This window comes from Cataglyphis hispanica, chromosome 13 (genome assembly GCF_021464435.1).
Source record: "Cataglyphis hispanica isolate Lineage 1 chromosome 13, ULB_Chis1_1.0, whole genome shotgun sequence".
Classification (NCBI taxonomy): domain Eukaryota; kingdom Metazoa; phylum Arthropoda; class Insecta; order Hymenoptera; family Formicidae; genus Cataglyphis; species Cataglyphis hispanica.
Window position 1 is genome coordinate 2,918,150 of NC_065966.1, and position 26,226 is coordinate 2,944,375.

At 28.8% G+C, this 26,226-nt stretch overlaps 7 protein-coding genes across 11 annotated transcripts; 2 read left to right on the top strand and 5 right to left on the bottom strand.

Moving 5' to 3' along the window:
• Positions 1-1,516: 1,516 nt before the first annotated feature.
• On the bottom strand, positions 1,517-2,863 carry LOC126853997 (uncharacterized). Its single transcript, XM_050600310.1, has 4 exons — positions 2,774-2,863; positions 2,377-2,521; positions 2,073-2,144; positions 1,517-1,859 (listed from the first exon to the last, which is right to left on the bottom strand). The coding sequence occupies exons 1-4, from the start codon at positions 2,824-2,826 to the stop codon at positions 1,731-1,733; spliced, it is 399 nt and encodes a 132-aa protein (XP_050456267.1). The 5' UTR covers positions 2,827-2,863; the 3' UTR covers positions 1,517-1,730.
• A 1,080-nt stretch (positions 2,864-3,943) lies between these two features.
• Positions 3,944-5,132, top strand: LOC126853994 (biogenesis of lysosome-related organelles complex 1 subunit 5). Its single transcript, XM_050600304.1, has 4 exons — positions 3,944-4,053; positions 4,170-4,252; positions 4,680-4,868; positions 4,965-5,132. The coding sequence occupies exons 1-4, from the start codon at positions 4,035-4,037 to the stop codon at positions 5,130-5,132; spliced, it is 459 nt and encodes a 152-aa protein (XP_050456261.1). The 5' UTR covers positions 3,944-4,034.
• A 118-nt stretch (positions 5,133-5,250) lies between these two features.
• On the top strand, positions 5,251-6,229 carry LOC126853980 (transmembrane protein 199). The gene is made up of 2 exons (XM_050600287.1): positions 5,251-5,677; positions 5,770-6,229. The coding sequence occupies exons 1-2, from the start codon at positions 5,251-5,253 to the stop codon at positions 6,009-6,011; spliced, it is 669 nt and encodes a 222-aa protein (XP_050456244.1). The 3' UTR covers positions 6,012-6,229.
• A 353-nt stretch (positions 6,230-6,582) lies between these two features.
• Positions 6,583-7,540, bottom strand: LOC126853992 (chromatin accessibility complex 16kD protein). The gene is made up of 2 exons (XM_050600302.1): positions 7,262-7,540; positions 6,583-7,088 (listed from the first exon to the last, which is right to left on the bottom strand). Exons 1-2 carry the CDS (start codon positions 7,394-7,396, stop codon positions 6,699-6,701), a joined length of 525 nt encoding a protein of 174 aa, XP_050456259.1. The 5' UTR covers positions 7,397-7,540; the 3' UTR covers positions 6,583-6,698.
• A 373-nt stretch (positions 7,541-7,913) lies between these two features.
• On the bottom strand, positions 7,914-9,454 carry LOC126853974 (protein unc-50 homolog). Its single transcript, XM_050600278.1, has 6 exons — positions 9,199-9,454; positions 8,960-9,111; positions 8,703-8,889; positions 8,473-8,606; positions 8,295-8,396; positions 7,914-8,189 (listed from the first exon to the last, which is right to left on the bottom strand). The coding sequence occupies exons 1-6, from the start codon at positions 9,288-9,290 to the stop codon at positions 8,053-8,055; spliced, it is 804 nt and encodes a 267-aa protein (XP_050456235.1). The 5' UTR covers positions 9,291-9,454; the 3' UTR covers positions 7,914-8,052.
• A 713-nt stretch (positions 9,455-10,167) lies between these two features.
• On the bottom strand, positions 10,168-16,781 carry LOC126853925 (uncharacterized). Of its 3 annotated transcripts, none has more exons than XM_050600118.1 (11): positions 16,241-16,781; positions 14,974-15,647; positions 14,267-14,381; positions 13,974-14,215; positions 12,618-12,838; positions 12,414-12,542; positions 12,207-12,336; positions 11,456-11,714; positions 11,136-11,357; positions 10,869-11,053; positions 10,168-10,587 (listed from the first exon to the last, which is right to left on the bottom strand). In XM_050600118.1, the coding sequence occupies exons 1-11, from the start codon at positions 16,420-16,422 to the stop codon at positions 10,436-10,438; spliced, it is 2,511 nt and encodes an 836-aa protein (XP_050456075.1). In that variant the 5' UTR covers positions 16,423-16,781; the 3' UTR covers positions 10,168-10,435. The 3 variants fall into 3 exon arrangements, with proteins under 3 accessions (XP_050456075.1, XP_050456074.1, XP_050456076.1); XM_050600117.1 differs by having other exon boundaries at positions 10,170-10,587; positions 11,456-11,726; XM_050600119.1 differs by having other exon boundaries at positions 10,172-10,587; positions 11,456-11,726; positions 13,974-14,200; positions 16,241-16,780.
• Positions 16,782-17,484: 703 nt separating this feature from the next.
• Positions 17,485-25,869, bottom strand: LOC126853979 (transmembrane protein 47). 3 transcript variants are annotated; one of them, XM_050600286.1, is made up of 6 exons: positions 25,852-25,869; positions 24,298-24,366; positions 22,821-23,007; positions 22,582-22,731; positions 22,432-22,494; positions 17,485-22,325 (listed from the first exon to the last, which is right to left on the bottom strand). In XM_050600286.1, exons 2-6 carry the CDS (start codon positions 24,346-24,348, stop codon positions 22,111-22,113), a joined length of 666 nt encoding a protein of 221 aa, XP_050456243.1. In that variant the 5' UTR covers positions 24,349-24,366; positions 25,852-25,869; the 3' UTR covers positions 17,485-22,110. The 3 variants fall into 3 exon arrangements, with proteins under 3 accessions (XP_050456243.1, XP_050456242.1, XP_050456241.1); XM_050600285.1 differs by lacking the exon at positions 25,852-25,869 and adding an exon at positions 25,294-25,821; XM_050600284.1 differs by lacking the exons at positions 24,298-24,366; positions 25,852-25,869 and adding an exon at positions 23,154-23,938.
• Positions 25,870-26,226: the final 357 nt, after the last annotated feature.

Consider the following 26,226-nt stretch of genomic DNA (forward strand, 5'->3'; position numbering starts at 1 on the left):
ATAGAGGGTATCTCGAGTCGGAGGATGAAATGGACTCAGGACACGTTTATACTTGGACGCGGCAGGATCCACGTATCTGACATACACAAGATAGGTAGATCATGAAACATGAGGATAGTGTAGGAATCGAGCTCGGATCGAGTTAAACTCGATTCTATCTTAACAAAACTCTTATCAAGAACTATTGTTTATCGTAGCTTTTATCAATACTTTGGCGCTTGCTTGACAAGTTTGAAGTTAAATCTCCGTTAAGACAAAATGAAATGGATCGAAGATAAGATTTTATAATACTCTGGTTATATTCTTCTAGAATTTAATAGAGAGGAAAATGTCGGATCTTTTCTTAATATTCGATTATTTTATAATTAAATTTTTGTTGAAATTTCTATCGAAGAAAGATCGATTGTACACATCGAAGAATGTACATGCCTGACTTCTGTATCTGACAATGCACCTTGTATAATCGGTCGTGGTAGTTGTACTTTGCAAAAGGAGATTCGGTTGAAAACGAATACCGTTTAATGCTTTCAAGCATGCTCTCCTTCGAGCTTTGACTTTTACACGAAAGAGCGCAAGTGCCGGATTAAATCTCTACCGATAATCGATGCTTGGCCTCTAATATCGTGGAAAATGCGGAGAACAGATCGTTGCATTTTTATCGAACAAACATTTACTATCGAAAACTGCTTCTAATAATTTCAAGAATGTTTTTTGCTTATTATATTTTTTAAATAATAAAACGATCAGACATCTCTCTGAAAGAATTAAAATATCTTTTATACAACATTTATTTTAGGTGTAGATAAAAGATTATTTTAAGTTGCGAATAAAAGATTAAGTTAAGAATAGGATTGAATTAACATTTTGAAAGATGAATAACTGAAAAGGAATTAAATGAAGATTAAATTAAGACTAGGAAAAGAAAATATTTTATCATAAGAAACAAGTTTTTTATAATACTTTGAAAGTTTAAGTAGATATAAATAAATTTTCGCAAATCTGTGTAATTTTTAAAATTTTTTAAAAAAGTTTATATCCTTATATTTTGTGTTAAAATCCTTGATAATTTTTAAATTTTTATATCAAAAACTAAAGTACCTCGACGATTTTTGCTAAGAACAAATTTATTCTAAACTTATCAAAGAAATTATCATTAAAATCATAAATAATGTAGAATATTCGTATGAGTAAAAAAAGAAATATTATATTCGATAATTGAAATCTTTTCTCTCGGCAAAATAAATATTATTTGTAAGGTAAATATGCTTTTCTTTTTTCATCTTTTCTATGTTTTATTTTGATTTTATTAATAATATATTATTTAAAAATTATTTTACTCAATTTATTTACAAGAAAAAGATATGAGGCAGGATACAAACAATTTTTCATTGAGCAGATCTTTCGTTCCGAGAAGAATCAGATATTTTGGAGATGTAGAACAACATTATTGTATTTTAAACTGAAGGTTTTACCATCTGTATAAAGATTTCAATAGTAGATAGACGTCTTGGCAGTCTTAGTCTTGGCATTCGAGCTTTATTGAAGAGAACAAAGATTACAAATGTATATCGAATTACGCTCCCAAAATGGCATTCTTCGAATTTATTCTTTGAATTATAATATTTAAAAATTATGAATATAATCTTCGCGCTGTGCAATCAATAGTAAAATGTAAAATATTTATAAATGATATAAATGAGCAAGAAATAATGACTTGGATTGTCAGCTCGTTAATTCTCTATTGTCATCACCTCATCACAAGCAACTTCTTTCCCTTCGTGACAACAGATAGGCTCCGCGCTTTCCAAACCAGTGAATGTCCAAAGAGACAAATCACATGATTTCATGTATAAAGCTACCTAAAAAAAAACCAGAAAATAACAATAATTTGTCTCGCCTTTATTACCAGAAACTTTTAAAAAACTCAAAATTTTTTACATAAAGACAAATCCTCATTAGAAGAGAAATCTAGTCGATACACACATATATATTTTTTTACTCCAGTTTTTTAAATGTAAAACGTTCTTATGTATGTATTTTAAAAGTGAGAAAAAATTAAACATATTGCTCACTTTCAGTTTTTTGACATGCGTGTTCAGTTTCTCGCAGATCAGCGTAGGTATTTGATCTCGAACTGTTTCAGCCTGAGCACAAAAATTTGTTATTGCGTTCTATTTATTTTTTTCATTGATTAATTTTTAATAATGAAATATTACAATTATTATTTTATATCATTTATACATATACATATTATATATATATATATATATATATATATATATATATATATATATTCCTTTTATTGAAAAATAAAAAATATAGTTAATGAAAAATAAATGTATAAAAACTAGTATGAAAATATAGAAATGTATTCACCAAGGCAATACATAATTGTTGACATTTCTCGAGACCTTCTTGATCACAGCTCACATTGCACGGAAGCGTATGTTTTATTATTGGTTCCGTTGCCGGAACAGTAGATACCGCACAATTACAAACGCCCCTCGTAACTTCCTCTTGCCTTGAAAAGTAGAAATTGTTAACAAACATAAAATCGAATTAATATTTGCAAAATGAAAAATAAATAAAATCCATTGTACGCTTTTAAAAGATTTTATCGGATTAGCAAAAAAAGTTTTAATTTAATAATTTTTAAGGAAAAAAAAATATATGATTTATGTTAGATTATTAACTTTAGAAAAATTAACATTATTATTTTATTTTAGTTTAATTTATTAAAAATATTGACATTTTTTAAAAATTACAATCTTACATTGCGAAATGCATAATTGCAATTATGAAGACAAAATACACCGCTCTTTTCATTGCACCTCAATTAGATCTCGTCACGTTACGAATAAACCGCGATTATCACAGACCATCGAACGGAACGTAGCATAGGTATATATAGATTCGCGTAATCATCCCTACCCTAAATGCACGCAATGGAACGCGGTATCATATGATACCATTGTTAATCGCGGCATCCTCTTCGCAACAGATTCGAATTTTACATCAATATTCAACATTGCATTCTCACAGCGATAATCAGTGTCGCGCGAATGTAACTTGAGAATGTCAAATGCGTTCACTGTGTATGTACGTATCGTCTATGTAACAATACCATCGCTTTGGTAAAAAATGTACGCAAAATTTCCATGAACGTGAATGCCGTTAACTGGAGCACACGTGGACGCATTGTTTTGACATTTTATCGATCCTGTGTAGTCGACTCTTTTGTGTTCACCTTTTTAAAATTCCATTTATGTATATACTTTTAAAGTTTAGTTCCCGAAAAATTTTGCCCATCAGAGTTTATAATTATAATATTTTGGAAGTTATAAACAATAAACGAAATTATTTTGTTACATTAAAGAAATAATTTATTCAAGAAGAAAGAATAATTTATTCATTTACAAAAAATGATGAACACAAGGATCAATATAATTATTAATATAAAACTTTTCTAATATATTCTCTTGGTAGATAAAAAGTAGATTCAGGATACTCAATACATTATATTATATGCGTATATTTTTAATGAACTTGCATTTTATTTTAAAAATCTTTAATATGTGCACGTTAATCAATTTTGCTACGAATCTCGTATGAAACAATCAACATCAATGTTGATGACATTGATGAAAAATGTTGTAACTTGAGCTCAGAATTCTTTAACTTTCAGGAAATTCACTGTAATAATTTTTTTCCGTCAGAAGTCGAGAGAGAATCCGTAATTATATATTCGAATTAATATAAATACATATAAAAGCTTTACATTTTTTCAAAGCAGTGTGCATTCCTTACAATAAATGAGATCTGTCAGTTTTGGGCGATGAGACTATTGCAGAATATTTTTATCCAAAAATACAATTATAATACATTTATTTCGATATCATTAAATATTTTTCGCCAATTCTGCGATACCCAGTACAGCGACGATACAATCAGTGCAGTGGCCCAATCTAGTCATGTGACGACGAAGGTGTGCCTTACAGTGCACCGTCTGTTTTCACTCCTCGCCTGATCCAGACATGGCGTCTATAATCAAAGGTGCGGCAATCACTGTATGATAAATACATACGTATCCCTATAAATACAAAAACGAACATTTTTATTGTTTAAATATTATCATAATCATTGTATCATACGCGATCACGTTTTCGTAGACACGGGCGAAATCTGGAGCCGATTATTCGACCATCGTCCGTTCATCCAAGGAGAGATCACATTCTTTTTGCGAGAGTTCCAGGTAAACACCGATTTCGAATAAATAAAAATATTATCTTGATCGTTGCAATGATGTTGATAAGATTCTAAACCGGATTTAATTACAGATATGATTAATTACAGATATTTGATAAAATATGGATAGATATATGAACATAACCTATCATTAAAGTTTGACATTTAATATACAATTGTAAATAAAGAGAACGGAAATTGTAGTTGCTATTGTCCGCAGTCGATTTTTTTAATACGCTTTTTAAACTTCTTTTTTTAATTATTAATTTTTATATAATTTTTTCTATATATTAGAATAAAAATCGATGATTTTATATATATTATCTAAACGTTTATATGTTCACAATTTAATTAAGATTCAAGATTTAGTTTGAAGATGTTACATAACGGAAAATAAATTTTTATAACCACTAAATAGTTGCATTTATTTTTAGGAAAAAAGAGCTGATAGAGAAGTGGAACGTCTTTTTAAAATTCTTGAATATTCAACAGAATTGAAAGAAAGTCAGTTAGATCGCACTGAACAACTTGGAGATTGTCATTTACCTAGTCTTAAAGCAAATGTGGATGTTGCACTGAGTATGTGTAGCCGCGTTTTACAAAGAGAAGAAAATTTTGATAGTGTATGTGTAATTGAATAGATTTTGTGGTTATTAAATCGATATTTTCGAGATATTATAAGGCAAAATAGAATTCATGTGGATATTTTGATATTACAGGAGAGTGTTTTGAATGAAAACAGATTAGCCAGAAGAAAGGAGTGGGAAAAATTCATAAATGATATGAGTGATAAATGTGAAAGAGTAGATCAAACTTTCCAAGAAAAAGAAAACGAGATACAAGAATTCTATCTTGATTTAGAAAAGAAGTTACACATTACCCCATAAGATAACGCATTAATTTTTAATCTACATATTGCTTTTTAGTGTGTTTTAGCATTTAATGAAGATTTAAATCTATGCCAGTTATTAAGAAAAAATTGTTTATATAAAAATTTACGTAAAAATGCCATTAGAATCGATTACAGATCCTACTATAACAATAAAACCGTCTATAAGATTGATAGATTTTATCTTGAATAATGCAAAAGATATAAATGATGCTCCAAGTGGTATCACATTTTTATGCAAATCTAAGAAATCTAAGAAAGAAAAAATTGCAAACGCTATGTTAAAAATTGAAGATCTTAGCTGGTTGAATAAATATTTAAAAAAATATAGAAAAACCGCGACAAAAATGATTTATTTGTATGAACTTTTCGATGAGTCTGATGTGATATTGCCGACGCCAAAGGAGACACCAAGAAATCCAGAGTTGGAGGCTAGAATACAAAAATTAAAAGCGCAACAAGACACTAGGGAATATCAAAAAATGACGAAGAGCATCGATTCCATGCGGAAATTCTTACCGGAAGATAGCATTGCATATCAAAGTAAATAAAATACTATTATTATATAATGTTCTTAATCATTTGTCTATATTGATAAAAGAATTTATGTGTCTCTTTCTAATATTATTTTACAGTGAAGCAGATAAATAAACAATTGATTGCCGTTGCGCAATTTATATTTTCTGTGATAGCTGGCTTTGCTTTTGGATTCATCGGGGTAGAGCTTATAGTTGGAAACCTCGACTTTGGATTTAGATTACTCTTAGGTATAATTTGTGCATTGATCGTAGCATTAGCCGAGATTTATTTTTTAGCTTTGAAATTAAGCGAGAACGATTTTGATACATCTAAACCGATAAAGTCGCATCAGGACTAGTATTTAAATTGCATCTATTTAATTATTTTGAACATATGTATTATAGTATTATAACAAATATAAAGATATATATATATATAGTCATTTAATAATTATACACATAAGCTAACATATATATTAGCTTTATTAACTTTATATTGTGTGAAAATTTTAAAAATATGTTACATCTACATCAATTGTTATATATGATACAAAAATTATTAAAGGCTCCAAATAAAACAAAATATGTGTGTAAGGATATCTGCAATTTATTTTTATTAATTTATTTTTATCAATTTGTATAAAAAATGTTCAATATTATACATATATTAATGTGCACGATTATAAATAAACATCATGATTTTTTATTGAGAAACATTAATTGCATAATTAATATAATTAATGAATGTGTTTATATGATATCAATGAATGTTATATGATATATACAAAAATATATAAATGAAAGCATTTATCGTCAGTTGCAGACATAAAAATAGTATCTTTTTCTTTAAGACAATCTTTCATAGCCTTTTGGGGCTTTGTTATTTCATTTGCTTTCTACATTTCTACTGATATAGATAAAGAATAAATCTTGATATTAGTAGATCTTTATATTAATAGATCTATACAGATAATTTAAAAAACAATCCATAAATTTGTTAAATAATCAAAGCGTCTATCTGTTGGACATAAAGAGATCAATGATACTCATCTCTTGTTGTCCTCGCTATCACTTTTTACACTGCTTTCACTATCTGAATGACAAGCACCGTTCTCTTTAGTTTCACTTTCTCGCTCACTGCCTGATGTGTTCCCATTTTCTGCTTTTGTTTCGTCACTGTCCGAGCAGGAATCTGTATCCGTATCACTATCGCTGTCTGAGTCTGAGCTACTCTCAGAGGAACTACTGTGAGACGCATTCTTGGCTGCCATCATTTCCTTAAATTGTCTGACTGTAATCTTTCTGGGCATTATCTCTCTGAGAAATTCCAGTGTGTCATTTGTCTGCACCACTTCTGCCAAGTGTTTATAATCCAAAGAAGATCCTTTGTTATTCTGCATATGTGCCTCCTCTGTTAGATAATGTATAAAGAGTTCCTGTAAAATTTATCAAGGTAATATTGAGATACTAATAAAATAGCGAAATCTAATCAGTAAATTATAATACGCTCTACCATCAAATTCCTTCTGAATTCATTTTAACAAACTTATTGTAATACGATTATAAATGAATATATTCTTAACCTCCAGTTTATATATTTCGTTCTTACCGTAGCTTTTGTAACCAAATACAATCCGTCCTGTCCGACAGTATCAACATAAGGAGAACTCTTCATAATTGTTTTTACCCTTGAGATTGGTAAACGTAATTCTTTCATTTTTGCAGAAGAAGCTTGTGTACTCATGGGTATATTCGATAGAAAATAAGTCAAGCAAATAAAATTACACGAAGCCACAAAAAGAACGTTGACAATAATAAATCACAGGCACAATTTGAAGTTTTACAATTAGTTCTTTGATGTTCTTTATGTGATCTCGGAGGGCGCTAGTGTCAGGTGTCAGTTGTAAAGCATAGACTAAGAAATTAATGATGAAGCTCTAAGAAACGAAAATTTGGTCTCTTGCAGATATATCGAAAGAGCGACGCAATGACCAATTAATCTCTTTCTTTTCTGGTAATATTCACTAGATTAAAATTTTTAAACATTTTCCAAAACAAACACATCGTTTAAATTTTCATATATACATCATAGATGTTTTATATTTATAAATTATTAAATTATATGTACAACATATATCTCGGTGTATCTCTTTCATAATAAATTTGAACATAAGATTTTCCTTTTATTGTTACGCAAATTGTATCTGAAACGTCGCATTTACAAAGTTTCCTAATACAAATATAAACATAAAGAAAAAATATTATTAAAAATATATTTAATGCAAAATAAAAATATTACAAATTTTATCGCATTTGAATGTAACCAGATTATTTTAATGTTAATGCAAGAGACGAATTTAATAAAAATTTGACACCTCGCCGTCATATGACAAAACGTATTTATAAAGCCCGATAACGATAGAATTCCATAACTAAGTAACTAATGTTGATTCCCGCGCATAATGTAATAATATATATTAACAATATTATCGGTAATGTGGATAATATTAAGTGCGTTTTATGAAGTATTTCAATATCTGAAATATGAGAATAACAATAAATATATATAACAAGAGACCAAATATCAGATTAGATTATATAAAATAAAGAAAAAATTTTGCATTTTTAACATATGTACTTACTTGCATAACCAAGAAACGTAATGTAAATATAATAACCGACAGCTATAAACCAAAAAGTGTTTCCAACTAATCGTGCAGAGAAAGTATCATTGTTTATCAAAGCTGAAAAAAAGAAAAATTTTTAGTTAAATATTATTTGATGCGATAGGAGAGATGACATACATATAGAATCTCATACCATTATATAGAAATAATTGTAAGATATGAAGTATAATTAAAGGAGGAAATACTGCATTTAAATGGATATCAAATGCATAGCCCCACTCAACATCTTGCGTTCTGTCTATCCTGAGATATCGATTGGTTATAAACCTTGTAAAAGTGAAAATATAAAACTTATTATAAAAGGAAATATTATCTGGAAAGGCACAGCTTGATAAAAAATTTGAAGATATTTAATATACTTACCAAAATATTGTCGCTATTAATAATCCTGCAGCTATGTAATCGATGAAAACCATATAAAATAACAACTTTACAAATTGGAAGAATCTCAAGCTTAATACTATAGCAAAACCAATGGTTGACACACAGAGGCAACATGTAACCAGCACTAAAAATGCAGGGTCATCTCTTGCAAATTGTGATTTTGTTCCTGCAAAAATATATAGTGTATTAGACAATTCAAGATATATCTTTTAGTATATTATTAAGTTATAACATACGTTTTCTATTTTGGAAGTTTCTATATACTTTCTGCGGTGCTACAAATAAAAATATCATTTGCCAGACAGCAAACTCAAAGTCCATTTGTTCAAATTTTAGAAGTTTTCTCAAATACTTGTAACATTTTGTTGCAGCACCCATACAATTATGCCTATAATATGATAATCATTCTTTTATCATAAGAAGATATTCAAACAAAATAAAAAATAATATGCAAACAAATGATACGACTTAGTACCTGTAAACGATTGGCATTGGCAATGAAGATGAGAATTCTGTCGGAACAGGCGAATGACATCGACTTGCCGGTGGCGAAGTAGAATACTTCATTTTTAATGCTTTTTTACGTAAAGATTTCTCGCGTTACTCTCTTAATGTTTCATATATACATTTATTTCGTAGCATTCAGCTATAAGCGCATTCGTAACGTCATTCGCGAATCGAATTCTAGGTTATGTTCAGTGTATTATGAACAGCTTAAAAATCTCGTGCACTAACGCCCTCGCGACTGCGGCAAATATTGCGACCAAAAATCAAATCTCCTCAAATGACTGATATAAGAAATATGTATTTTTTTTTTTATAGAAAAAATATGTAAAGTAAATTTATGATAATGCTGGAGATATATCGACGCTCTATTATGGTATCTCAACTAAACTTTGATACACTAATAGCTCTGTATCCTTTCTACGATATAATATTTTATTACTGTTTAAACAAAATTAATTTTTCCAATTTTTGTTCACCATTTAACTTTATATTTTTTTCATTTTAAAAATTGTTTAATTTTATATATTTTTCAAACACTGTACATTTCTATAATATACATCATAAAAAATAACATTATCAAGAAAAAGCATTAATTTGTTAATATCGTATCTTTAAATCATTGAATGTATTTTCATCAATGATGATGTAATCATATGCACAGAAAAGTAGAAAATTTAATCACAAAGGAAACTATTGTAATCTTCTGTATATCAAGTAAATGATTATCTTTTCTGTGCATATGTTTTATATGACTAATACAAATCAATTTGGATAGGCCTATAAAGAATGCGATTGTGTTGTATTTAAGCATATGTATTGCTATTTGAAAATACTATTAAAAAACTCAGATTAAAATATTTTTACAATTCTTTGAAAGCATATTTAATTATATTAACATTACTGATTATTAATATTATATTAATTATTATTACTCAACTATTAAAAACACTTATTTTTCTGTCATCATGTTAAAAGATATAAAATATAATATTTAATTTAGCAAATTAAAGAAAAATGTTCTTGTAAAATAGAAGCGTTTTCAATCTTATATTATGTATTTATGCTGCAGCACGCAAAGATATTTTATAGGTTTTGAAAAGAAAAAGATAAAAAGGTTCTGTCAGTTCTGATCAGCAAGTAATTATGCGTATGATCAGACATGAGAGCTCATATTCTTGCATATATCCAAACACAAACGTCAATTGTTAATTTGCTTCGGCAGGACTTTGCCAATAATGCGCTTGCATGGATAATCGTTGATTATTACTTGGCTTGAGAGGCGTTATACAGCGAGCGGCATCCGGAAATCGCTCGTGATAACGCTCTAATCTCAGGTACTTCACAGTCACTAATTTACCTAGAGAAAAGAAGAGAAAAAATTCATTAGAAGTATAACATTGCTCTCAAAACATTGAGTATTATCTGCATTAGAATTGCTATAACACTGACTGTATGCAAGATTCCAATAATTCTATTGGATATCAAGTTATACATCTATGTTAAGTTTTTAATATTCTTATGTTAATATTTTATATATCCTTGTAATAACAATGCAATAACATTGCAATAATAAATGTGAATACGTGAAAATTTTACATGATATTTTACTTTATATAACACTTATAGTTTATGACATACCATCAAACCAACATCCGTGTAACGCTCTATAAGCTTCGCCAGCATCTTTTTGTGACATACATTTCATATAAACACAACCCTCACGGCTACCGATGTCTATGCGAATGTGGAGTATCTTTACGCCCTCTCCGCATTTTTCCAAAATTGCGTCTTGTACTCTTGTCTCCCAATCATCTTCGGTTTCGCTATATCATAACAAAGAATAATTTAAGTCATTCACCTTATCAATCTCTCTTAGATATATGCATATACATTATTATGACTTACATGTCTGGGTCAAACATATGTCTGATTTTCAGGCAGGGTGTTGGTGAACAAGTCAAACTATTAACTGACCCTTCCATTGTTTCGAATGCTTGTCCTTGCCAGACTTTCGGCTTTTTACCCGAGATCCCGCTCTGCACGGGAGATTTATTTAAAGTGTTATTTGGCAACCATCGCCATACATGAAATTCTTCTCCTGCAACTTGTTGTACTTCTCGTCGAATTCTGAAGATTAGCATTATATTCCATTATTTTTCTGTATTTTTTACAGCCATAAGCGATGAAAATAATATAATACAACAATGGACGGAGGCTTCTCTTACCTAGATTCATTTTCATCTAAAAATTTTACTGCCTTATCCCAGAGACTTGTCATTCTTTTGCGATCTTTTGGTGGAATAAGATTGTCTCGTACATGGTTTATAGCGAGAAAACTTTCCTGCGCGCCACCGGGTTGCGCGGACGCATTTTGATGATGCGTCTCAACGATATTTATGATTTCACTAACAAGCTTAAATACTTCTCTTTCCGTACATTTCTTGTATTTTATATACCAAAGATACAATTTATAAATCCCAATACCTGTTAATAAAACTGAAGATACATAGCCATTATTACAAATCTTTCATTACATATATTTCTATTCTGTATACATCTTGTGAACAGATATTATTTTGTGAACAGTTTTAAAAAAGTAAAATGGCACTTCTTTCTTTTTTCATCCAATTATTTACATCATATATTTAATCATTATACATATGTCCAAATATTAATAAATCACACTATGCAATTGTGTTATATGATGATTATAGTTAAAGATAGAAATGTTTTGTCACAGATTAATATCAGTTTAATATATTAAAATTAAAATTATATCAGCAAAACAGAATTGTTTTAAGATATAAGCTACTTTACTAAATTATAACATACATATCATTATAAGTAATAGATAGTAATCTGAATAAATCTACAAATAATGCATCATATTGAGCATTATCATCAAAATGTGCACATAAATAACTTATAACGAGATTCAATAAATTTTTTCAAATAAACAGTCTGTTAGAACTTTACCAATTGCCACTATAAGGAGAGAAGAAAAGATGGTAAAAAGCTTGTTCTTAACAAGGCATTGCATTGGCAGCTCAGGATTTAGAATTGTCATTCCAAGTTTTTCATTATGACGAGCGAATAATATTTCCTCCTGCAATGATTAAATAAATGCTTTAGTATCTTTAATAATGTATGAACACATAATGGATTGACATATTATATACTTACCAAAGCATCCAATACTTTGAAGGTCTCTTCGTTATCATCATTTATTTCGATAAGCGAAATACCCCATTTGGAATTCTTAAAGATTAAAACCTGTGCACTGTGCAGATCGTCCTTTACCTCGAGGCTCGTCTGAAAACAAAACAGATTACGATTATCAATGGTTATTATACTATTGTTTATAGTTACTTTTAATACTCAACCTACCACTTTATCGCTCATAAACATCTCTATAATATCTTTATCAATCAAGTATGGTTTCTCGTTTGAATTCTCACATATTTTAGACATTGCCTTTTTCATTAGAATAGGATGCAGACGTCTTATAAGTTGCAACACAGACTCTATATTTTGCTTCAATACACAATTCACTCCAGGTTGTCTAAGCTGAGAATCAATTGGCGAAAAACATTGCGGTATGTTGTTATCTATAAAGATAGGAATACATAATATTATAAATTATGATGATCAATAAATATATATATATATATATATATATATATATATATATATATATGTATATATCATATATATCATATATATAGTATAGAATAAGTCAAAGTTGTAAACAAGGATCAAATAACAATAATTTTCAAGTGACAAATTGCTAGCTTTTCAAACAAAAGATATTATAGACAAGCGTAGTGTATTCTGCAAGCAATGAAGCTTTTAATCCGAAAAAGAACTATAATCTTTTACTTAAAAAAATTGACCTAAAAAATAATTGTCATTCATAATTACTTTATGTTTGAAAATGCTTTCTTTCCTCTTTCTTCTTACATACAATACAGATAAATTAACTAAATTTGATAAGCTGCAATTGCAATTGATAAATTATTGCACTCAAAATTTTAAAAATATTTTAATTCTTAAATAATGATAAAAAATATTTTGCTAGTTCTGAAAAATAATACAAAAAAAATTGATAAATATAGCAAAATTATATTAATCATATTTTTTTTTTACAGAAAAATTAAGAATTTTGCTTTGAAACCAGTTTTAAAAAAGTTAAGTGATATCTCTTATTTAACAATTTTTCAAAATTCCGAATAAATTATATTTTTTCATATTATATATATATATATATATATATATATATATATATATATATATATATATATATATATGCATGAACGCACATTATATTATAGACTAAATTAATAAAATAGTGTCCGTAAATAGATGAAATATATTAGAATGAGCAGATATAGTATATAAGAGAACGGGAAAAGGAAATAAAATATCCAAATTAATTCAAGAAATATGTGACATTTATTATACATGAAGAGAAAGAAAAATACATATTTAAAAGAGTTCCTTGCATAACTAACTTATAGTCTTGGTAATTATTTTAATTTTATAAAAATAGTAATGAAAGAGATTGAACGTTAGTAATAACGAAGAAATATATAATAAAAATTCTCGAATTTATTATAGTCTAAATCTGATTTAAAATAGAGCGTTATATATTGTGCGCTTTGCGCTCCGTTATTTATGAGAAGCAAAAACATATATTCTTCAGAAATTTTTTTTAAATATTTTTTTAAATCTCTGCATACCTACCCGTTGTGATCGATGGAATGGCCTCGGTTTTCCCATCTCGATTACCAAGTCCCAGATATATTATTGCAAGGACTACAAAAAATAGGGCAAGTACTGCCACGAGACCCATTGAAACAATATTCTGATTGTTTCGTACATCATCTCTTGTATTCGTCGTCGATGGTTTGTAAGCCGCTCTACTAATGATATCCCGCACTCTATCGGCGGATGACGCGTTGTGTCTCGAACTAAATAACGTTTGTCTACATTATATTACATATAATAATTCAGATAAAATAATAATTCATGCATACCTTGATGGTTGATTCGATGGCGAATACATGGTCCTTAAAGATGAAAAATGACCGTTTGAATCCCTTTCTTTGACCTCTGGTAGACCGGATAATGGACTATGTCGTAATGTAGGATCTAAATATAAAATTATAAAAAAATATTTTGCAAAATAAAATTGCGCAAATCAGAAAGTGTATACCTAAATGATTTTATATCATTAATATAATATATAATATAATTACTAAAATTACCTCACATTTCAAAACAAACAAGTATGTTGTCAAGTAATTGACTTGATTAGAAATATAACTTTCTGGCAAACTAAGTGTCAGAAAAAATATACATGATAAAATTATATTTTTCTTTTAATCTCAAGTTAATAAAATTTAAGAGAATTTTTATTTTAAGCATGATTATAAGGATATATAATGAATTTAAAAGTTATATGATTAATAAAACCATGATTATAAAAATATTTAGTGGTTCTAAAATATCTTGCATATAATCAACAATAAATTATATTTAATTCAAAATAAATAAAATTAAAACTTGTTACAAATATATCTTCCCCATATGGTTCAATTAATAAAATTCTTTTTTTTTTATTATTAAGTCCTGGATATATAATTTTTACACTCTTCTTGTTTGAAACATTTTTTTATATTAAATTTTTTCTTAATTTATCAAATTTTTTTTTTATCATATGCATAAAAGAAAATGCGCTTACTTTTTAAACTCGGCAATGTCAGCGATGTATTTATCAGAGATTGTGAACTAAGTCTTCTTGTAAACTCTGATAAAAATGGAGTTTCATAGCTTGAGAGATCTTTCTGATTTGTAATATCTCTTCCACTCACATCTTCTTTTGTAAACTGAATTGAGGAGACACTTGGTTTCAAAGGAGAAACATTGTACTTCATGTCCTTCGTTATGTGGACAGGTCTGGTTTTCGACGTTTGATCATAATCGAATGATCCACGATCGTACATTCGAGTATCAGACAACCTGCTACTTGGATTGGACAGGTACTTATCATATGAGCGTGCATAAGTGCTTCCAGTATCTTCCACTACATCTGAATCCGATCCAGTTTCCAAACCATCGGATACATAGGACGATCTTTGTGTTTTACTAAATTTGTGCGTAGTTTTTGATGTTACACGAGTCGTGGAAGACACGCTTGAATTATCGAAGTCCGTTACATTGGGATCCTTGAATTCTGAATGAGGTGGTGATAAATTCTCTTTAACTGGATTCTTTGTTACATTTGTAGCATCAGGAGGTATAATCGAAGGTGGAGGCATAGGATTCGCTAGCGTTTGTCGACGCAAATTTGCGTCTCTCTTTTTCTTCTTAATGACATTAGTGTTTGTGTCATCATCTGTGTCATCGCTGCTATATCTAATACACAGATAAAAAAACAGATAAAAATTGGATAAAGATGCAAATATAAAAATATATATAAATATTTAAAATATTGTTATCTAATTGAAAATAAAGCAATTTCCAAATTCTATTTTATTAACATTGTTGAAATTATCTTTATAAAATTTTTTGATACAGAAAATGTTTTGAACTGACATATTTGTTTCAAAAACATAATAATTTCAAGGAAATTTAATTAAATAGTGATAGGTGCAAAAAGAAAAAATTTTATTATATTGTATCATATTTTATAAACAAGATAAGACAATTATTATATTGTTTATATATTTTTTTTTCTGTCTAATATTGAGATCGATTATAATTTCTATGTTTACATGAGAAAAAAATCATGTTTTATCTATCCACAAATAAACACAAGTATCGCATGCTAGATATGTGAAATTTAAATTTGATGAAATTGTATCTAATTTCTCTGCTTTGACTCTCCTTTCTCTCTTTCACAGATACTAAATACATACTTGTCCCGAGTGCAAAAAGTGTATATAAATATGACACGGCTAAAAGAAAATTCTTTTTTCGGGATATCTTCACTGAGGACAAACGCTCACCTCGCGGCCAAGGAATGCCGGGACCCTCCTCCTCCACCGGTGTTGCCTCCACGGATCTCGATGAGGTTCTTCAATTTCTTAACGAGTATCTTGCGGGTCGTCTGTGTCACCGGTCCCACCGGGTAACCGTATTCCATCAGCTTTGTCCGCAATTCGGAGTCGCTCAGCGTGTCCACCGACATTTTGCTCCTCACTTTGTTAGTATAATCGCGATCCTTATTATAAAACGAGCCCGTTTTAACGGCTCGACCGTGATTACGACGTGCAAACAAGGCAGGCCACCGCCGGACGCCTGTTTTCGTTTTCTCGTTTATTTCGATCGATGATCAAGCCCGCCTGCCCTTCGATGACGCTCTCGTACCGCGCACGTGGATGACGATTATCCTGCGAGACTAACGTATAAGCACAACGTGAACTAATAACTCGTCCGCGTGTGACTTGGGACACCGCTCCGAGAACAAGATCCCGGTTGTCTTTTCGCGTGCAACGATTACGCGGCTACTTTTCGCTAAACAATTCGACTCACTCGGTAACTGAAAAAAAAAATGGCGCAATTTTCTAACGGTCGAGATTGCGCACATACAAGATACGCGCCTCGTGCGCGTATCTCTCGACGTCAGCGCGGAACCGCTGGTCCTTTAGGTCCACAGTCGGTCCTCCAATTATGGCGGGCGATCGGATTGATTGATCGAATGGCGGGAATTTTCGAAACGAAAATGACTATTGAAAATGTAGTGAATAATTAGTAAGTAGATCTTTTAATAATAGCTATCTAGTTAGTAATAGTAAATTTAATGACTAAAAATTGTCGTATTTAAACTTAAGGAAAGTATAAATTTATCCGATTAGTTAATTATGTTTAGAATAAAATGTAAATTTTTAAAAATGGAGATGCTTATAACTTATGAAAATAATTTTATCATTATATGTTTTTTGCTACACATATATGTCTCATTTTCTCAAATAATATTAATAACATATGATTACTGAATAATCTCGAAAAAAGTAAAATATAAAAAGAAAATGTACGTGTAATATTATGTATACACAATTACATAGCAATAAGTAATTATTTCAAAACTATGAGAAAAATTAATTATTTAAGAAAAAAAACTTTTAACATTGATTAAAGATACATTAATCAGGAAATTAAAAATGTATGACAAAGAACAATTTAAAGTTATTAAGAAAGAATTTGAGATGAGATGGAGTTCTATGCTTAACAATAAGATATGTACTTACAGTTACAGCTTTAACATTATATTATGTTCTTTTGTACAATAATCAATATCTTAATCAATATCAATACATTGGAATATGGCGCACAAATAATATGTCAATTTACGATCCATACTAATACATGTAACGATATACTTATTATGATAAGTGTGATATGTATATGCTTTAAAGTACTATACAAAATGTTGCTGTGGATACCTAATCATATGTAATGTAAGTCAACGATGATATATTTTTACGATTGTTATGTGTATTGTTGTACAATTCTATTTAAACAAAAATTGCTACTAAATAGAGTATAAAATGATAAATCTGATGATTACATATAGCGATTGCGATTCTGTCGCAAATTTGCAAACGTTGACGCAAAAACATCCAATATATGTAAACTTACACCCACATATCATTAATCGTGTGGAAAAACTTATTTCAAAAATCTTAAATATTTTTAATCTACATAATATATATATATATATATATATATATATATATATATATATATATATATATATAAATTCCTTAATTTTATTAAAACGCATATTTGGATATGTTTCATTATAGATAATCTATTTCTAATTTTTGTATATTAATATATTTCTATAATTATTATACCTTTATCGCATTTCTTTCTCTTCTTTGCAAATAGACGACAGAATTACATACAGTCAGACTGACATAACAGATTGTCTTATATGTTATGTGCACATGATATATAGAAATCACTTTAAATTTATTACATACATTTTGTAATTTCTTACTAATTCCTTATATCGCAATATTGTTTCTTATAATAGAGTTAGAGTACTATTGCGGTAAAAAGGGAGATTAAGCAGTTACAGAATATAAAATCTATTGTATAAGCGGAATATAATGTAATAACATTGTATTCAATTCTTAATAGTCTCTCGAATTTATTTAGTATATTTCTTTCGTCTTTTTTTCTCTCTTAATTATATTAACTAAACATGCTCAAAATTTAGTATATAAACATGCTTTTGCACGCGTTATCCCATTTCTTTTAAAATATATAGAAATTGTATTGATAATTGAGCTTCTTAAAAGCCAAACTGATCAAATTTACTTTTTGTAAATTTTTCAATTTTAGTATCAGAGAGCACATATGATTAGTGCTCTGATACTAAAATTAATAAATTTATAAAAAAAGGAGTCGAGCAATCTAGCTTTTGAAAAGTAGTTATAAATCGATATCATCCGAAAAAAGAATTCAATGCATTAACATAGACCATATTCACTGTATACTTTAAATTGCATGCATCAGACTATTACATATTTGTGTGTGTGTATATAATGCTAAAAACTACATACAGTTATAAAATATTATATCTATATATATATATATATATATATATACATATATATACACACATATACGTACACGTATCTAATGCAGTAAATAACGCAATAAATAACATCTGCCCGAGCTGCCTCTGTTCCATCCCATACTTAACATTTTGTGCTTTATAATTAACTTAAAAAATATATGAGGTAATAAGTTCATGATTCGCTACAAATGGTGAACATCGCTATGCATCGCTTTACAATGTTTAGAACTTTGTTTTCAAGCATTTGAAAGAGCTTGATCGTTTTCATGCTGCACAAGTTCCATTTCCATATATGTTACTACAGTCTTTTTTTTCCATAATGTTTGCAATCATTGCAGACAATGTAAAGTGGATGAAGATGATCAGCATATACAATAATCGAGTAACAAATAGACTTCAGTCAAGCCATTTTTCTATCATAAGAAATATTCATTTTTTTCAATTAATTAATGAAACATATATAAATAATTAATATGGTTCAAACAATACTTGTATATCATCTCAGCTATATACCATCGTTTTAATGTTTAACAATAAATACTTAAAGAGCTGTCTTAGTCTGCAATAAAGTTGCTTATTACAAAACAAAGAAATTTACAGCCATCATAATAATAAAATATAAAACTAAAATTATAAGGCTCTCTTTAGTGTAAGTTTATATATCAAACAGTATATATTAAGTAAACTGTGTTTCCTCCGCTCAGAATGTGTACTCTCATGCTATACATATTGAAAACTTATAATTATATTAAATTTATTTATTGCAATAAAAGTGGTAGATTTTAATATATATAAATATACTTATATATGTATATATTAGTAATATACGTAGATTATATGAAATTAAATATGAAATTATATGAAATTAAATGAAAGAAAAAAAAAAGAAGAAACGGAGGGAAAGTAAAAAGAGCAAAAAGAAGAATGTATATATGTGCATAGAAATTAATAATAAATTATCAGTATATGTATTATATATACATTTATAAAAAGTTTAAGATAATATATATATCATATATTATCTTTTGAAAAATTTTTTTACGATAAAAATAAAAAATAATAATATATGATTAAGGCAGCAACTGGAAAAAGATACATAGATAAAAATTTTATTTTTATTCATCTTACAGAATATTCTTGAAAGCAATTATAATTGCAATTGTCCAATCATAATTTTTCGGACGAATATTCTGTAAGATAAAGCAAAAATACTTTTGATGCATTTTTCTCAAAAAGTTGGGCATCTTCTTTTATAATAAAGTTTTATGCATCATTTTTTCAATTATAATTTCACTTAAAAAAATAGATACAAATTTTGATTTAATAAACTAATAATTTGTATATATCTTCTTTTTAATCATTTAATTATTAAAAATTTCGATTATAAATATACAGGTTGTTCCAGTAGAAATATTCTGATTGTTTGGACGGTGTTACTCAAATGTTTTTAAGAAAATATATATTTAATGGACATATTTTCAATTGAAAAGGATGTTTACTTAGACAATATATTAAAAGTATAAATTGTTTGGAAACAACAGTTTTGCATTATCTCTTACTGAATAAATTATTGTATCTTCATATTACATTTTCCTTAATAAACAAATAAACAAATTTCTCCACATTTTTCTATTGTTCTTAAAATTATTACGATTTTTCGAATCAGACTTATATATATGTCCATATTACTTTTTTTGCTTAAAATTGAATAACATCTCTAAAGATTTTATTTCATTTTTCCTGAAACGACCTGTATAAATAAAATACGATTATAAAGTAAATAAAACATGATATGTTGATCATTGTAGAAAAACGTGAATTATGCGGGAGTGATAAAAAATAAAGATATTGTTTATAAAATGATAACTTAGACATAATTATGTTACTAAATAGCGTCCCATGCATCAAGATTGAATAAATCTCGATTTTTTTATGGATCGAAAGTTTTATCGGACGTTATCCGATTCAACAATTTCAACATATATATTATTAAAGCCTTCCACTAAAATATTGTGAAAATACTTGAAAATAAATTTACTCAAAATTTAAAAATGAATAAAGCTTTTTCATATCTGTTTGCATCTTTAAAATTTCGAGCTGTCAATTGCAAATATTAAATAAAGTTTAAAGGGACGCTATTTGTTTGAATGCGGAAACAATAGATATTTAAGAGACCGGATGAATTTTGATATCATAAAGAATATACATGTCCAGATATTCTAACAAATCGTCTGAAAAACCTAGTGCATACAGATAAGAAATCTTTCATCTAATAGAAAATAAACTTTTTAATAGAAAATCTCTATTTGGCTGTTTCTAATTATATTTAATATTAAATAAAAACAAATAAAAAAATATAAAGTTTATTAGCAAACTCATTAATTGATATCAGTTATATGTGTACATATTTATGTGAAAGAAATATGAAATTTTTGCTTAAATTGTTTCTTATGTCTCAGACTCGATATGGAATATAATATTCTTATTAATTCAGTTTATGGATAATAAATGCAGCGTCGTATATATTATACGCGTAGATAAGCTTTCCAATTTTAAATTACAGTCAAAAACATATACATGTATATAAAATTGTCCAAGATTATGCATGATGTAGGAAATATATTAACAGAATCAAGCTAATAATGGTCCCGAAATTGTCAGTATAAAAGTTGTGACTGTTACATAAAGAATAATCTAAAATGAAAAGATTGCTTGTTACTCTTTTTAACAAGATGTTATGATATATTCTATGTGTCAAACTGATAATAACTCGAATACACATCCATCTAATAAACTCAAATTATGTCTATTCCAGATATTTCCAAACAGCTACAATAAAAACTGACTTACAGATTCTTTGACTAATTTTAAGTCCATTGTTTCTCAATAAATATTTAATGCCATTCTTTCTCTTATCTCATCAATTTTCAATATTGAATATCTTAATAATAAAATTTTTTCTTTCTCTTCTCTATGTAATTTAGAGTTTAATAAAATATTAAATAAACGCGATAATTTTCTATCTCTTATATAAACATTAATTTGCAGATTATTTTTATTCTTACGTATATTATTATGAAGAGACTATTGATGTTTCAACACTTGTATATTAAGGAAAGTTTTGTCAGAGAATCTGTAAAGAGTTTTCTTTGCATTAGAGCCAAAAAAGACCCTATCAAAAAACTGTCTTATAAGCTTGTATGTCTTCTTGTATGCATATGTGTTGAACTGTGAAAGCAGAAAAAGATAAATCGCCTAGAGAACAACATCGGGCAGGGAGCAATGCCACTAGGCTAGCTGCGTACCACTTCGTCCAGCATGATGTCCCATGCCAATCATGGAACCACCACTTCCTATATCGTCACGAACAGTCTTTTTTTCCTTGTAATAAATTTCTTCACTTTCTTTCTCACATAACAGCAGAACTGCTCCGCCAACCAGAAAGATGACTGCGCCCCAACCAACACCATATGCCCAACCAAATTCCCAATTGGTTCGATTTCCTACATATTAAATATTTTATAAATTTGCAAACATATACATTTGCAATATATGTTTTTTTTTTAATTTATCAAAATCATGCAATGAAGTTAATTATTGAAATCTTACCGAGATTCAATTCTGCTGCAAAACATATGGGATATATGATTAATGCTATCAAGAGAGACACCACTGAAACACAATGAGATATATAATTATACAAAAATAGAAATAGAGAGAAAAAAGAAAAAAAAAAGAATAGGCTCATACAATACTTACATGCAATAGCCATACAAAACACTGCAAATCTATAATATTTGTGCTTGTCTCTATAATCCTGTGTACGCAAACCCAAACCAGTGAGAATTGTCGCAGCAATATCTGTTAGAAGGCAAACTACACATAAGGCTGCAGCTGCTTTTATATAAGCTGTAATATAAAATACAAAATAATAATCTATTGCCTCTTATTTTTTCTTGTTTCATTCAGTAATAAAATGAATATAAAATGAATAATACCGCTATCTCTTGCAGGATAACATCCTGGAGGATCAGGCATGTTAAATGGAAGTGGAGTTGGGGCACCTTCTTCGATGCAATGGGCAAATAAGCCTTGTCTCCATCCCAGAGCCATCAGCCAATCAGTCGATGCCAGACCCATTATCATCAGCAATACCACTATGATACCACATATGAATGCAATCACCTGCAAAGACATAAATATAAAAAGTAATTAATTATGTTTGATCATCAAGATACTCATTGTATCAGCATTAAACATCATCATCATAATTACAATATATTGTAAGAAAGGTTTTAGAAAAAGAAAAATATAAATTTAGTAGATGATACCTGCGCGATTTCGGTATCGCCCATGTGATCTTCCGCAACCGTATACATAATCATTTTATTTCTGAATTCGCAGTCCAAGTGATAAAACACGCGCGACGAAGAGTGTAACTTCGTAGCCGAGATCGACAGATTCTTAAAGACGAACGACCAACGACATCATTCCGGAGCGGTGCTCATAAACCATCGTCCACAATTTTCGAATACGAAATTTTCCAAGTACGCTGCGTCGATATACCGGCGAAAGAGAATCGCGAATCTCTTTAATTAACACAGAGATATGTTGTGGGTCGCGAAATAACGTACGTCAAGGATTTCGCGCGATGATCTCGCATAGTAGAGGGGGAGGGAGATAGGGTTAATTAACGGGCACGCGGGTCAACGGCTTTCATCGCGGCTAGCTTGCAATACATGTTATTGGACGAAAGCAACCCCTCGCGCAAAATATTTTTTTCTTTCTTTTTCGGAGCGGACGGAATAACAGATCTCTCACAATGGCAGTGTTGGTTGACGTCGACGCTGACGAACGCGGACTGATTTTAATAATTATAATATGCGTACACTATATGCGCACAAAAAACAAGAAAAAAGGGAGAGATAAAGAGGGAAAGAGAGGAAACCGCGTCTCAAACGAGAACATACACTCTCCGCGACTGGGATTGGGAGGAAGCAATTGCGGATTCCAGGTTCCAGGGAGACTGCGCCCATCAGCGCCCATTAAAGGTCGCGGCGCATTGCGCGCGAGTGCCAATCTCTGCATTCTCCTTTTCTTTCCTTTCTTTCAATTTTTTTCCCTCTCTCTCTATTTTTTTCCTATTTTTACATTATATATATTTGTGTGTGATATTATATAAAATTAATAAATTCAAAGTAGCATAAATATGACAGATATTACAAATGTCAAAATTACATAATGTTCGAATTTTGCAAAAAACTTATGTACACTTTATTGTTTGTAGGATCTGAAACTTTGCATCATTTTTATGAAAACATGCTAAGAAGTAAGAGAAAAACTAATCTATTACACAATATAAAGCTCACAATGTTAGCTATGAATTTAAAAAACTTTAAAAAATTATTACATGTATAATAGGTAATCAAATCTTTTTGGAAAAAGAAAAAATGTGCGTAATTAAATTTAACTTACCTTAAGTGGTCTGGTTATAGTAAGAGTTTCAATAGTAGTTGTTTGAGACATTGTTTTATTTTGAATTAGCTGTAAATAAAAAAGAAAAAACTCATAATTAAAAAAATAATATACATTTGTGAGAAAATAAATATTTTTATAATCTTTGAATTATTGTGCTAAATGAAGGAGAATAAAATAATATATTTCAATTGCATAAGGCAAAAATAAAATATAAACTCATTAACACATCTTAAGATATTTGATAAGAAATAATGTTATAAAATAATTTTTTTAGGATATTTCTACAAGTTCCTAAGAAAATATATAGAAGAAGTAGAATATTTATTTTTCAAATAGATTTAATTATTCTTATATTGCAAATACAGTTACAATATGCAAGTTAAATGCGGTACTTCTTATATAGAATTGAACATAAGTTTAATGACAATAATATTGAAGTTACAATATCTTGTAAATTTCTATTATATATTATAGAATATAATATGCAGATATAAATTCTTTGACACATATCTGAATCACAAAACTGAAACGTAAAAGTGAAAAGCTATTGAAATGAGAGATCTGACAAAGAGATATTATCTAGAACATTAAGTACAACTTCAATTTAAAATTTGTTTCTATTTTCTATATTTTAATTAAGTCTATTTGTTTTAACTGCGTTTTTCAATTCAATTCTTTCTATTCAATCTTTTCATCCTTCTTTCGAAAACTTGAATATACACTCACTTGGAATTAAAACTCTTGCATCTATTACTATGTTCTTTGCATATATCTAGATTAATTATTGTACCATTGAAGCAGGATGCTTCAATCAATAAATCTCGTATTTGAAATTATTAATAGTTCTAGCTAATCCATTGGAAGTACAAAAGATGAAAAATTCATATTCTAACCTCGACTATCTCAAAAGGAGAGCTAGCATATTTGTAGTCAAATGTCGAAAGTTTTTATTCATATTAGCGTGAAAATTAGATGTAAATATATTATTACTACCTTTAGATAGAAAATTCTATTTGTCCCATTGCATGTGCCAATTATTGGCACACAAATTGTAAATTTCAAAACTATTATAGGTGAGCACTAGCTGATTACAAAGATCCCGGGAACAGATCTTGATTTTGAATACGATAAAACGTTTGTTCGCGTTAATTTTCTCATCGAATATATATTTAATATACGCGCACAATAATAATAGAGAGCCTGCTCATAGGTGCTAACTATCCATAAGACTTTGTTTCCTTTCACCGATTGCAATTATGATCTTAGTCACACCACATTTGCATAGACTACAATTATTTCGGAAAATAGAAATTTGTAAAAAAAAGCATAAATTTTCACGAATGAGATATAATAGAAAAATATAATTGAGATAGCTTTTATTAAAGGAGAGTATTTTAAAATTATGCATTTAATATTTGAACGACAAATTTTTTAGAATCACGATGCGTCATTTTGACAATTTATGCTTTTTTGCACTTTATCATTCAAGCTGATACAAGATACAAGCTATTCATTACAAGTGATTGTAGGTAACTAGATGAATCATTACACGCTTTTCTATCTTCTTTCCTCTATAAATTTTGTCCTCTTCTGGGGACCGAGCATATAACTTTTTCCTTAAGGCGGAAACGTGGAAAGTGAAAAATTTTTCTATTAAAATTAATAATAAAATTTTTCACTTTTCACGTTTTCCATTAAAATTAATAATAAAATTTTTCACTTTCACGTTTTCGCCCTAGGGAAAAAGTTACATGATTAACTTCCTGGAACCAAGTGTCATACGCTTTGTATAATTAGAAAATCTCAGTAAAATTGAATATCGCATTGGTTCCATGAACCAATAGTCATGCGAATATTTGAACACGATGCGTCCAAAAAAATTTCTCTCTTGACCTTTAGCCAATGAATCTTTTGCTTACAAATAAG

What these genes read in the sequence shown, in the direction of transcription:
- LOC126853997 (XM_050600310.1), bottom strand. Translation starts at nt 2,826, where the DNA reads ATGAAAAGAGCGGTGTATTTTGTCTTCATAATTGCAATTATGCATTTC. An exon ending in GCAATTATGCATTTCGCAAT is followed by an intron (nt 2,522 to 2,773) that starts GTAAGATTGTAA and finishes CTACTTTTCAAG; the next exon opens with GCAAGAGGAAGTTACGAGGG. An exon ending in CGCATGTCAAAAAACTGAAA is followed by an intron (nt 1,860 to 2,072) that starts GTGAGCAATATG and finishes GTTTTTTTTTAG; the next exon opens with GTAGCTTTATACATGAAATC.
- LOC126853925 (XM_050600117.1), bottom strand. Translation starts at nt 16,422, where the DNA reads ATGTCGGTGGACACGCTGAGCGACTCCGAATTGCGGACAAAGCTGATG. An exon ending in TCAAAGTATTGGATGCTTTG is followed by an intron (nt 12,337 to 12,413) that starts GTAAGTATATAA and finishes TAATCATTGCAG; the next exon opens with GAGGAAATATTATTCGCTCG. An exon ending in TCTCCTTATAGTGGCAATTG is followed by an intron (nt 11,727 to 12,206) that starts GTAAAGTTCTAA and finishes ATGTATCTTCAG; the next exon opens with TTTTATTAACAGGTATTGGG.
- LOC126853980 (XM_050600287.1), top strand. Translation starts at nt 5,251, where the DNA reads ATGCCATTAGAATCGATTACAGATCCTACTATAACAATAAAACCGTCT. An exon ending in AGATAGCATTGCATATCAAA is followed by an intron (nt 5,678 to 5,769) that starts GTAAATAAAATA and finishes ATTATTTTACAG; the next exon opens with TGAAGCAGATAAATAAACAA.
- LOC126853979 (XM_050600284.1), bottom strand. Translation starts at nt 23,207, where the DNA reads ATGATTATGTATACGGTTGCGGAAGATCACATGGGCGATACCGAAATC. An exon ending in GTTTTGTATGGCTATTGCAT is followed by an intron (nt 22,495 to 22,581) that starts GTAAGTATTGTA and finishes ATTGTGTTTCAG; the next exon opens with TGGTGTCTCTCTTGATAGCA. An exon ending in TGCAGCAGAATTGAATCTCG is followed by an intron (nt 22,326 to 22,431) that starts GTAAGATTTCAA and finishes TTTAATATGTAG; the next exon opens with GAAATCGAACCAATTGGGAA.
- LOC126853974 (XM_050600278.1), bottom strand. Translation starts at nt 9,290, where the DNA reads ATGAAGTATTCTACTTCGCCACCGGCAAGTCGATGTCATTCGCCTGTT. An exon ending in CCAATGCCAATCGTTTACAG is followed by an intron (nt 9,112 to 9,198) that starts GTACTAAGTCGT and finishes ATCATATTATAG; the next exon opens with GCATAATTGTATGGGTGCTG. An exon ending in AAACTTCCAAAATAGAAAAC is followed by an intron (nt 8,890 to 8,959) that starts GTATGTTATAAC and finishes ATATTTTTGCAG; the next exon opens with GAACAAAATCACAATTTGCA.
- LOC126853994 (XM_050600304.1), top strand. An exon ending in TCTTTTTGCGAGAGTTCCAG is followed by an intron (nt 4,253 to 4,679) that starts GTAAACACCGAT and finishes ATTTATTTTTAG; the next exon opens with GAAAAAAGAGCTGATAGAGA. An exon ending in GAGAAGAAAATTTTGATAGT is followed by an intron (nt 4,869 to 4,964) that starts GTATGTGTAATT and finishes TTGATATTACAG; the next exon opens with GAGAGTGTTTTGAATGAAAA.
- LOC126853992 (XM_050600302.1), bottom strand. Translation starts at nt 7,396, where the DNA reads ATGAGTACACAAGCTTCTTCTGCAAAAATGAAAGAATTACGTTTACCA. An exon ending in ATTTGGTTACAAAAGCTACG is followed by an intron (nt 7,089 to 7,261) that starts GTAAGAACGAAA and finishes TAAATTTTACAG; the next exon opens with GAACTCTTTATACATTATCT.